Below are 12,881 nucleotides of genomic sequence, written 5' to 3'. Positions count from 1 at the left end.
CAATCCGCAGAGCAGAGGAGCAGAGTCAGAATTATAACACTGCTTACCTTGCAGTACCCTGACAAAACATGCTGGTATGTTGTCACAGCATTACTGTTTCTGGCACTGTGACTGCCTGGCCCAGCTTGTGTTAGGGGTTTTGTTCTCTCCTTCCCAAGGATAGCACTTTGCACTTCTCCTTATTGAATTCCATCTTGTTGATTTCTCCAATTTGGCAAGATTGTTTCAAAGTCTGATCTGATCCTCCAGTGTGCTTGTGTCCTTTCCAAGCTTGGTGTCATCCGCAGATTTTCTAACAGCACCTCCTGTTTCATTATCTAAGCCATTAATAGAAATAATGAAGAGAGCAGAGTCCAAAACATTCCTACTTGAAATGTGTTTTCAGTACACCACCGACAACGACTACGAAAGCAGTTTTCCAATTGGTGGTACATCTGCTTTTTAGTTACATAATCTAAACCACATTTCACTGTTTTCTTTAGGGGAACCTGAAGGCAAAGCATCAAAAGCATTGCTCAAGCCATGGGATATCAAACCGACTGCTTCCTCCTCAGCCACTAGGTTAGTGACCCTCCCAAATTAGAGGTGGTTATACTCTTGTGCTCATCAATTGGTCAGTTAATGATTTCTTCTACTATCTTTCTATGGATCAGTCAAACTGCTTTGCCCTTCCTTTCCTTGATCTGCTGTTCAAACCTTCTGCAATGACAGAGATTATATTCAAAGCTAGGTACTCTGCCTGCATTTCCCCAGCTGCCTGGCATCTCCTGTGTCCTCCCTGAGTTCGCAATGATAAAATGCTCACGGGTCAGGGACTGCTCCTGCGGCTTCCTCTGAAGTTCATTAAAATGTGCTGACAAGGACACAGCCAACTTGTCTAAATATTTTCGAGTCTGTTCTTTTCAGATTCTGCCCTGGGCTCCTTTCTCCTCATTAAAATTATTTTAGTTAAGTTTTGAAGACTGAAACAAAGGCAGCATTTAATGTTTGGCCTTTTTTTTCTCCCCCATCAAGTATTATTTGAGCTTTTAGACTGTAATATAACCTTACGAACCCATTTCTTGTTTCCCTCTCTCTCTCTGGACGGTCATCCTGGGGCTCAGGTCTGACTGATCCCCACGCATTTGTGATTCCTGGAGACCTGTCATTAGTTGCAGGCTCTTCTTTCCGCCCTCTTGTGATTGCAGCTTCTGATTCTGGGTCCTCAAAGAGCTCCTGTTGCAGCTGCAGTGCTCTCTTCCCACGCTTCTGAGCTTTCCCCTGCACAGGCACAGTTTGCTGTTGTGCCTTTAGTATCATCCCTTTTGGCAACCGCGAGCTGTTCGCAGCTCTTTTATCCTTCTGATTCTCTTCCCAAGAGTTACTCCCTGCTCTGCTCCCCTGAGGCTGCTGCCGCTGCTGCTTTTCTGGAGCCCATTATCCTCACATCATACATTTCTTGAGTTCAGGAATGCTTTTATCGCACAGTCACTTTTTGTACAAACTACTGCTACGTTCAGATTTTCAAGGATTCTTTGCTCTCAGGAAAAATCAAACATGAAGAATAGACTCCTTCCTAACTCTCATCTCTGTTTTCAAAATACCTATTTTTTTCCACAGCACATTTCCAGTACTTACTGGATAGTCTACCCTGCATTCATGAGGGTAATGAATGACCTGGGACCTCTGCACCATCCTTAAGACATTTCTAATTGTCGTGAGCCACCAGACCAGTGAGCAGAATGCTTTCAGTCCACAGGATATCTAGCAAAGGTCTGCCCTGAATACTGAAACAAGCTGGGGGATGCCCAGCACTGAAAGATACACGACATACACTGAAAACTTATTCCAAAAGATTAGAGCTTGAGTGAATGCTTAGCATATGGAAAAAAATAATTAGCTGATTATAATCAGGCATTTTCTTATCAATCATTCTCCATGCACATTTTTAATACCTCAAGAACTGATTAAATATATGCAAGGCTGAGCTGTGCTTTGACTGAGCAGAGCTGGTATGGCTGTGTGTGGCTGGGCCCTGTTCACTGGTGTTGATCATAAAATGGTTTGAGCTGGAAGGGACCTTCAAAATCCATCTACTTCAACACTCCTGCAGTGCACAGGGACACCTACAGCTCAATCAGGGTGCTCAGAGCCTGGTCAAGTATGACCTTGAGAGTGATGTGTGCCGTCACAGAGTCCATGGGTCTGGGGAAGACAAAGCGCTCATTTCTTCTCCCCATCAAGTGTATTTTCTGTAATGGGATTGCACTGACAGGCAGCTTTCACACCGTTCTGTGTCTCGTGCCTGGCTTTCCTCTGGTCACATGGGCCACAAATGGCAAAACTGAAGCTGAGTCCCTCTGGTGTATACAGACAAGCTGCTCCCAGCTCTCTTGGTGTGGACTCTTCCCTTTCAGACCACTAACAGCACAAGCAGGGCCCCAAGCATTCTATTGCTGATGAAGCAGTAAACTTTGTCTTAGTACAACTTGGCTCCTCTCATGCAAGCTGGGCTTCAAGGACAGCCCTGCCTTAATGCTTCCTCAGCCCCAGGTGAGCCAGGACCCCCTGGAATGGCAGCAGGAGCTCTTCTTCATCCCTCCTCTGCTCCATCTGGCAGAGCAGCAGGAGCAGCAGCCCCATCTGAGCTATGCCCCAAGCTCTGCACAGCCACTAACACCCACTCCCAGACTCAGCAAGATTCCTGCTGGCTGGAAGAGGGATCAGTGTGCCAGTGTCTCACAAGGTCACCACAGCTGCTGTGACATTGGTTGGAGGCAGACCACTTTATCCACTGGGATGAATGGAGAGGACAGGTAAAAACTTTCTGTCACGGGGCTGATGGGAGCTGGGGTCAGTGTGGTGTAGGTGCAGTGTAGAGCTTTATATATATATACACCATACCGTATACTATACCAGGCACATGCCAGCTTCTCTGACAGCTGCTGCCTCCATCCCCAGTCATGTCCTCTGCCCAGCCATGTGTTCCTCCACAGCACATGGGAATGGCCCTGTTGGGCTGAGCTGGCAAATTTCCCCAAATGAGGAAAGGCTGGCAAATGTAAGGAGCAGATATCGTGTCCAAGGGACAGGAAATTCCTTTCCATTTAGCACGCCTATGTGGTTTGTTTTTATGGGAAAACAGCATCAGTTGTCTGCAGGATGCCACCTGTGATAGAGGAGCTGGGATGGCCATGGGTACCACACAGAGCAGTACCATCACTCTAGAAATGTCACAGTATTTTCAGCTCTACATATACAATCTACCAACCACAACTTTCTCCAGCCCTGCCCTAATTCACTCCCTGCTTCAGAACCTGGACAAAACAAAACAAACAAAAAAATAACAGCAAAAATGGGTAAAATAAACCTCTAAGTAGTCCTCACTCAGGAAACAGTCAAGCCATAAACAAAAGCACTCCTGCAAGCTCAGCTGGCTGTGGACAGCTACAGCAAAATGGATGTTGTGCCCTTAAGGGCCCTTGTACTCCTGTGGTATTTAATTCGTAGCACACAATAAAGCAGAAGATTAAAGGGCAGTCTCTAGCTATACAGGCAGCAAGAAAAAAAAGGAGACTCTTCTTGGAAAAAGCAAATAAATAAATAAGGAGTGGAACTGTACCGGCACAATGCACTTGGTTCTGAATCATACGCCTCCACTATTCCTCACTTGTGAGTCTGCCCATAACTGTGCAGGTACAGGGCTTAGAGGCATTACCCATATACCCTCTTGCTCTCTTCAAGATTCTCCTTCTTGCTTCATAGTGAGGACTGTATGAATCCTTTTGGTGTATTTTTTCTCCCCACATTTAAAATGGAAAGAACAGTAGCACCCCACACCTTGGTAGGACGTTGTGGATAAGAGGTGCATGACACCAGCTGTGAGCATGGCAGATGCTGTTGGATTTTTAAAAGAATGGAACAGAAGATCACTTCAAACTGGACTGAGCAGAGCATTGGCCTGGTGCACAGCCTGGCCCACTGGTGACTTTATGGGTCTCTTTTATATCTTCAGGACATTCTCTGACAGAAGTCCAGGGAGGTGGATATTACTTTTGTTGCCACAGCAGTGAGCCCTCCTGGTAAGGGTTCTAAACCCTCCTATCCTATAACTAATACCACTTTGACCAAAATGATGCTTTTACAGTTGTGCTATATCCTTAGATATTCCTGGGACATTTCTCTGAAGGCAGAGCTGAGCAACAGCATTGTTTTATGTAGAGCTTTGAAATCCGGCATCATACCAGCTTGGACCAAGACTTGAAAAGCCATGCTGTCCCCCAGGATGGAAGTATATGTATACGTTTTCAGACAGAAGAGAATGTTTCATTTGGACTTGTATTTTTTTTAATGTATTCCAATTCTGATGCTGAATTTAAAATACTCAGTGTGAGAAGTCATCTCTAAATGCTAAATCAAAATGCTTTGTTCAGTAACAATCAAAATATGACATTTGCTTATTGAAGGTAGAGCTAATGTCTCCCTCTCTGTTTTTATTAGGAAATTAAATTCTGTAAGGGAAAATGGGGATAACTTCACAGAATTTTTCATTTTCTGAGGGCTGCAGGTCCTGTCTGAGCCTAACCCCTTGAGATTGCTTCTGCCACCAAAGCACTCTTCAACTATCTGTGCAGAGCTAAGGAAGGAAATAGGAGCCAAGAGGCCAAGGGCCATGTTTATCATTTCTGATCCATCACTATCCAGGATCAGATCTCAACCTGAAACCACCCGTGCTTCTGTTTCAGTTCTTGCTCACTGAACTGTTGTGTAGGGACCATCCTTAGGAGAAGAACTCATCAGTCACTGCTTCAAGAAGCAGGGTTGGCTTAATGTGGCTTCACGTTGAACTCTTCTTACTTCTTCCCCTGGCTTTCTCCCTTTTAACTATGCACCACAATTCATGCAGCTGGTGTGGAGGTTGTGCCAGCTGCCTACGAGTGAATCTCCTGCTATGAGAGGCAGGTGAGTGCTCCTGCCTCTGCCTGTGGATGGGAGCTGAACCTGGCGACATCAGGCCCTCCATGCCAACACAGAATCCAGTGACAGGGAATCAACGTTCTGACTGTAACATATTAGGAGAGGCAGTCCATAAGACAGAAGGATTTCTTTTCCTCCTTAGAAAATGTTAATGATGTTGCCCTCGCTAAATGCTGTACACATTGATCCACTGGAGCAGAGAGCACCATATGATTATTCATGACAAAATACATCTCTGGAGCTCTGCTGCAATAGTGGGAAACTGTTTGGAGCTGGATGTGGCAAAGGATTTGGGGGCTGAAAGGACATACGTGAAAGGCCCAGGTGCTGCTCTGGTGGTGCTGGAAGACAAGGCCCATCCTGTAAAAAGGGACAGAGAGGGAAAAAAGGGAGAAGGAAGCTGCCAGAGCTGTGCTGGAATTTGAAATGCACACAGAGCTTCTGCAGCAATGCCCACTGGTGAGAGCAGTGCACACATGCACACTGGCTGGCCTACTGTGCTCTTATTGAATAATCAATGCAGCATTAGATAAAAATAGGTCTCATCGTTCAGGAATGAAGGGGTGGCATGGCTTGGCTTTGCTGAGTATCTGCTGTTCCTGGATAGTGGCCAAGAAGCTGGTGGGCAGCTCAGCTGTACAGCCTTGCTGCTTCTGCTGCTGGCCCAGGTACAGGGCCCTGAGTGGTGGCAAGGGACAGTCCCTGCCCATCTGGATTGAGAGTCCCACAACACATCCTACGGGGAATGCTCCTGTCTCCACAGCTGATAAATCAATGATATGCTGAGTGACTTCTAGGGCATGCACATTTTGACTAAATGTATGCAAACCAAGATTCACAGTATGAGGAAAATGAGCCTGTCTTTCTTTGTTGACAGGGCATGGCTCTGGTCACTCCTCTTAGCTCTACGTACCTCAAGGAAAACTGCTCTACAGTGAGCAAGAAGGTATCTAACAGCCTAGCATCCCCCTTCAGTCATATTAACACACAAAGCTGGGCTGCCACCCTCTCCTTCTTAAGACTGTCCCTGTTTCTCCTGGCTTGTTGGCTCCATTTTGAATTTAGTTAAGAGAGAGACCTCGCAGACTGCAGGGACATCTTAGTTATACCTGATTTTAAAGAAACTTTTTGGGACTGGCTGATCTGGGACCATGCTCCCAGATTGTCCTGTACCTGTTCGCAGGCAAACTGGTCAAAAAGCACATGAACACATCACAAGCCATGCATTAAGCTGAAGGGCTTCTACATATTCTTATGGAATTCCTGCAGGTGTGTTGAAGGCATACCTGTTTGCTTTCTGGATTGGCCTCAGGTTTATCCTCCAAAGACATTTCATAGAATCAAAGCATCATTAGAGTTGGAAGGGACCCTTAAAGGTCAGCTAGTCCAACTCCCTGCAGTGAACAGGGACACCTACAGCTCCATCAGGTGCTCAGAGCCCCTTCAGTCTGACTTTGAGTGTCTCCAGGGATGGGGCATCCACCATTTTTCTAGGAAACTTTCTCCACCCCCTCACCACCCTTATTGTAAAAAAACATCTTCCTTATATCCAATCTAAATCTTCCTTCTTTTAGTTGATAACATTTCCCCCTGTCCTATCACAACAAACCCTGCTGAAGAGTCTGTCCCCTTCTTTCTTATAGCTCCTCTTTGGGATTCTGAAAGGCCACTCTCGGGTCTCCCTGGAGCCTTCTCTTCTCCAGGCTAAATTTGTCTTCTGTTTCGTGTTCCACATAAAGAGTATCATCAAGAATACAGGGCTTGTTGCTTTCCCAGATGCTGTAGCAATTCCTTATATGTTCTCTAGGAGACTTTGCAGATCTGAATGGAAGCATCCACTTTTGAGAATGAGACCATGTGTACAGATGAAGACCAAGACTCTGAAGGCACTTAACTTCTCAGTTTCTCTGTATTTTGCTGGGACTTAGGCTCCTAAATCCTTTGAATGCTCAGGGCCCAAGTAACCTGGCTAGAAAACACCCTGAACCATCCTCAGCCTGGCATTTCCCTTAGGAAGCAAAGCTCATTTAAAACAGAACCACATTAATCTTGGCAGGAAGCTTGAATTGTGACCATCTCAAGGAAGCTCCATTAATTACGGCTCCCATTGCTCTATGAAAGATCAAATGCTGTGGATCAGTTTTAATTGGCTATTGATTTCTTATGTTATTACCTACGGTTGTGCTGAGATGCCGTCAGACGTTTTGGATGCTTTTGATTATTCTTGCTGGCAGCTGGGATTAAAAACAGCGGGCACACACTTCCTGATCTGTAATGGATTGCCATGGTGTGCCAACAAAAATCGTTGGCAGGATGAATGGTCCTGCTCTGCCTGTCTCTTGTGCTATTGAGCTGCAGTGCAGCTATGTAGTGAAGGCAAATACCCTCGGGGACTGGCTGCCAAGGAAAGCAAGGGAAAAGCTTCAAAGAACATGAGGATTTAGTGCCTACAGAAGCAAGCGACTGTCAGCAGCACGGCAGGGTGAGTCAGAGTGCAAGGAGTGGTTGAGCATGGACAAAGCATCAGCCCCACCAAACAGCAATCCAAGGGAAGGCAGATCAGGTTGCTTCTGCATTGCTAGGGATAAGCCCCAACATGTCAATCACAGGGATGCCGTGTGTGCAAGCCCAAGCAGGACTGTACACACAAACAGTGACAATGACAGTGCTGCACACAACAGCCTGCTTATGTCCTTTCTGAGCTGCATTTCTCTCTTGGAGCAGTCTTGACGATTTACTAAGTCTAGGCTGTGACATGCTCTCATTAGCTGGCAGAGTTACTCCTTGTTTAACAGGAGATTGTTTCCTGTCCTTCTGACCCCAAATGACACTTTAATCTACAAACACCGACTTTCTCTAATTGCACCTTGACAGAAAGAGAGACAAACCCCTCCTTCCCCCTCCAAGGACTGTCATTTAATTAACAGGCAGGTATCTCTCAGGATTTACAGCCCAGCTCTAAGCTGCCAATCTCTCTACTCGGTAGCTCAGGCTCACTCCACTTATCTTTACATTTCAATACCTGCATTTCTGCTAATCCCTCTTTAGGCCAGATTTCTGGATTTACCTCGCAGAGACCTGTGGGGAGAGCAGTTAATCGAATGAACTGTCCCCACCTCACTTCTCATTCACCTCCTGGCCACAGATCTTGAGTCTTTATGTTGCAGATGGCTTCATAGCAGAGCAATACCTATGCTGGCACCATTGCCAGTTTCTGGTTTAATTCAGCTCTCATGTCTGTCCTGTAGACTTGACAAGAGGTAGCACACACGAAAGAGAAAGAGAGATCAGAGTGAAAGACATTAGGGCTGGCTGGATATCAAGAAGCATTTAGTCTGTTTTTCCTTCACAAACTGGGATAATCTCTCTGCAACCTGTTCTTGACACACGTTTTCCTCACAGGTTCTTTAAAATTTCCAGGACCAGAGACTCCTGCAAATTCCAAGCAATCCTTTCCAGAGCATCCTGCCCTCCCGTTAGATATGTGAGATCAAAGAGGAGAACAGTGCTGAAAGACCATCTTGCACATCTTGCCCAGATGGATATAACTTCTGGCACGCGTGGCCATGCCGTCTGTCTTGCTGGTTTTGAGGAGCAGATTCATTTTATTTTGGTTGTGTTTTTGTTTCCATTGGTCTGAGCAGGGACAGCAAATGTTGTCTGTCCATTAAGCTGTCTTTGCTGAGCATGCTAGGATCCAGCAGAGTTCAAAGGAAAGCTTGTGTATTACTGCATGTGAGTGGCTGAGCCAAACCCTTTGAATTTGGATACATGGTTCAGTAGTCTCTGGGTTAACGCTTTCTTCTGAAAGCTCAGTTTGGAGCAGATCAGACAGTTTCAGAGCATGTGCATGCAGCTCTAGTGAGGACAGTAATCACCAAATGATCTGTGCGAATCCCAACTTGAGTGTGCTAATTGTTCTCCTGGATAAAAGTCACTCAATGACTACTCAGTGGACTCAAGAGATGGAAGAACAACCAAAGTGGAAACAGGCAGAAAGTGCCAAGGGGCTCTGCTTCAGAGATGTGCATCTGCTCATTTGGAAATCAGATTTGTTTGAGTTGGAAGGAACCATTAAAGGCCATCTAGCCCAACTCCCCTGCAATGATCAGGGACACCTACATCTGGATCAGGTTGCTCAGAGCCTACCTTGTCTTTCAAACCTCTGCTCCTCTGCCAGTGGAAGCAAAATTCAGGATCAAACTAATGGAAGGAGCAATTGGAATACTCACAATTAGTGTATGCCCTACAGAATAGCATCTGCAAGCTAAGGCTGTGCAGCCCGTTATCAAAAAATACACAATGTGAGTGTTATGTTAGCCAAAAAAACCCAACAGATCTACCACGACTGAGTGCATCTAATGTCCTGCTCTTTCACTGAGCATTTCTTAGTGCCTTATTTTTTTTATACCCATCCACAGGCTGGAAAGCAAAAGAAGAGGGCTGGGCTGTGGAGGAGAAGTTACAAAAATGCACAGACTACACTCTGGTATTTCTAGAACTGTTGTCACTACAATTATCCAGAGGAGATTTTATCCTGAACTTGCAGAAGTGGAACTAAAGCCCATGGAGGAGTAACACCAGGCTTCAGGCAGTCAGGAGCAGAACTCTGAGTCTTTGGAGACAGTTTTGCCCAGCTGTGATCAAAGACATTGTACGGAGCTATAAGGCTTGGGAGAAGGATGAAAGATGGGAAGTAGCCACTCTGCTCAACTCACTGCAAGTCTTTCAGAAAGCTGCCATTGCTGTATCCATCACAACGAAAGCTGCAATGAATGAGGAGTTCACAGAATCATAGAATCGTTTGAGTTGGGATGGACCCTTAAAGGCCATCTGGTACAATCCCCCTGCAATGAGCAGGGACACCTACAGCTCCATCAGGTGCTCAGAGCCCCTCCAGCCTGACCTCGAATATCTCCAGGGATGGGGCATCCACCACTTCTCTGGGCACAACATGTGCCAGTGCCTCACTACCATTATTACAAAAAAAAATCTTCCTTATGTCCAATCTAAATCAATTAAGCAGCTGGGATTGCAAACACAACACAAGCATGTTTTAACACTGGTGCTGACTGCATGCACATATCAGCTTTTCTAGAGAAAGGTATGAAATGTATACAAAAGGCTCTCATGGCACAAAACATCGTCTCTCCTGGCTGATCATGGGTGGGCTGCCTGAAAGCACAGCAGACATGCTGCACACAACATGACCGGAGCCAGCTGTGGGTGGGCACTGCTCTGAGGTGCTGAGCAAGAGAAAACATACACATCAAGGCACTGCATTGTAGTGCTTCCCACTTGCTTTTGAGTTTGTGGGAAAAAACAGCATGTCTGGCCCACCAGGGCTGCCAGCTGTGCAGGGAGGGCTGCAAGGCAAGGGGCTGCTCTCAGCCACAGCTCTGAAGTATTCCTGGGAATGGGATGGCCCCTTGCTCTCTGGCTGGAAAAATCAAAGCTCACAGCTTGGGGCAGTATGCTTAGTGGTGACATCAGTAGAATGCAAAGGGAAAATTTTTACCCCCTAAAGAAGGTGGAGAGGAGAAATAAAGGCCAGATCCTTAAAAAAAAAAAAAAAGAAGCAAAACCCCTCAAATCTGAATCTCTCTGCCCAGCTCCGTTTCAGTTCCTATCTGGCATGGCTTGTTCTTTTCCATGTGGGAGGATTTAGCATCTATTGACAGATGAGCTAATCAGTTCCCCTCAGCTCCTGAAGCTTTATCAAAGCCAGTTAATCATATTACTGACGTCTGCCCATGCCAAGGCTCTCCACTTCTGTCCTCCAACAACAAGGTGACACATACACATGCCACATGCACAGAGAGATCACCTTGTTCCACTCCCAATCACACCAACAAGAGGACATCACCAGAGCTGTTGTGGCAGCACATGGGAGCTGCCTGTCTCTCTTTCACCCTCCTTGCCCACTCCTTGCTGCTGTAGATCTGTGGCAGCTCGTGGTGAAGGAGACCAAATCTTGTCAGCACAGGGATGGCTGGGAAGAACCGGTCTGGGTTTTGGCTGTCCTGTCCTGGAAGGATGCTGATGCCAATCTGAACCCAGACCAGGGTGTGCTGCCCATACCTCTCTCCCAAGGCCTGATTAGTGTTATTTCTCTATCCCAGATTCACCAACTATGATAGAGACTGTACTGCTGTTCTTCCTGAGGGCTGACTTTGGGGCTGTGTTCCTTTCCTCAGGAACGGCTCTACTCACACTAACACTAATCCACCAAGCCAAGAGTACTGCCCTGACCTATTTTATTTTATTTTTTTTCCCTGGGAAACTCATTATGTATTTATGCCAGTAATGGAAGAAACTAGGTATCAGGAACCCTCTGGAATGCTCTTTGCTTCGTGGCAAGGTCAGTTGAATTTAACATTATCTGGTGGCCTGTGCTTGGATAGAAATTTATCAGGAGCATGTTTGGCATTCACTTGACTGCTTTGGTAACTGCCACTGTTTCATGCCCTGCCTTGTGAGTGCCTCTCCCACAGGTATTGCCAGCCCTGTTCCCCTGCCCAGGCTGTCTGCGGGAGCAGAGACCTTGCCCTGAACACACCACCTTCCTGCAGCTCCCCACACAGCCATGCAGAGCGTGGTGCTAGCTGCGAGGTGCAAACCAGAGCCTGCCATGGTTAAGCACAGGGCGGTCCCTATGTCAGCTGTTCCAGAAAGGTAGGAGTTTTCTCCCCAGTGTCCATCAATACTTGCCAGCCTCCCCCAGACCTCCCTGCCCTCTTCTCTCTTTGGAGAGAGATTTGTTTTTCTCTAGGCTTGCTGCAGGTCCCTCTGCCAGCCCAGCCAAGGAGATTCTCCAGGGCTGCAGAGGCTGGCAGAGAGCACTGTAGAAAAGGTGTTAAAAAAAAAAAAAAGAAGGGGAAAAGCAGAAGGGGTTCAGTCCAGGAACAAAGCTCTCCACACCATCTCCTGCTCCTCTCTGCAGTTGAGGGACTGCCGTGTGCCGTGAGATGTGTTCACCCACCTATACAGACAATGTCCATGAAGCCATACATTCCATAGCAGATCTGGAAGAGCAGGTCCTGGCGCTGCCATTTGGCTGAAGGACTGAAGGTCGACCAGATGAGCCACGAGATACTGGCGATGAGGAAGAGGGAACCCAGGATGGCCGCTGCTATCTGAACCTTCTCAATGACTGTCAGGGAGATGGCCTGCCACTGCAAGGGACAGCAAGAGGGAGAGGAGGGGAGACAAGGAAAGGGAGAAGGGAAAAAGAGGAGAAAGTAATTACATGATGGACATTGCTATTTTGCTTCACTGTGGTGGTTCTTGGAGATCCCAAAGATCACCTGTGCCTCATATGTGCACTCTACACATAGATGCTTTTACCTGGTCCACCTCTTGGCTGGAACAAGGCAGCTGTCTGAGTTTGTGGCTCCATGTTTCCTGACAGCACTGCTGAAGAGGAAAAGGGGAGGAATCTTATATCTCACCAAGAAAGCACAAAGACCTGAGAGAGGCAGGAAGGACTGGTATAAAGACCCTGATAATGCCATCCCCAGATCCTAGCCATCACAAGCAGGATGCTGCCTCAAATGGACGCTGGGCAGCAGCCTTGGTGAAGGAATCCTTTTACCATGAGATTGGTCTCAGATAGCCATGCTTTGCCTTGAAGGTCTCCCATGTGCGGGCTCCGTGCTGCTTGGTGAGATGTGACAGGAGCACAACAGCAGGTAAGATCTCATGGAAGCGATGTACACCCCACAAAATATTACCAATAATGCAAGTTGCTGCTGCCAGGACTCTCTGCCTCTAGGGAATGACATGTTCAGGCTGTTTCGTAAGGTAAATGGCAATGCTTCTTTCCTCAGAAGAAGAAAAAAAAATAGTACTAACTCCCCCAAATCCATTTGCTATGTCAAATAGCTTTGTATAAGCTACATTATAAATATCCAAAGCCCGATCTC

General features: G+C 46.6%; 1 protein-coding gene across 1 annotated transcript in view; it reads right to left on the bottom strand.

The window, feature by feature from the left end:
- Positions 1 to 12,881, bottom strand: part of MARCHF4 (membrane associated ring-CH-type finger 4) — an 80,980-nt gene that overhangs the window by 7,519 nt on the left and 60,580 nt on the right. The window contains exon 3 of the mRNA XM_065750475.1: positions 11,939 to 12,131. Coding sequence (XP_065606547.1) covers positions 11,939 to 12,131 — 193 coding nt within the window. The remainder of the gene's footprint in view (positions 1 to 11,938; positions 12,132 to 12,881) is intronic.

This window comes from Cyrtonyx montezumae, unplaced genomic scaffold, assembly GCF_038088225.1.
Source record: "Cyrtonyx montezumae isolate F1298 unplaced genomic scaffold, pur_monq_1.0 scaffold_7, whole genome shotgun sequence".
Classification (NCBI taxonomy): domain Eukaryota; kingdom Metazoa; phylum Chordata; class Aves; order Galliformes; family Odontophoridae; genus Cyrtonyx; species Cyrtonyx montezumae.
The sequence above is the reverse complement of the archived record's forward strand: the minus strand, read 5'-3'. Positions and strand labels throughout refer to the sequence as shown.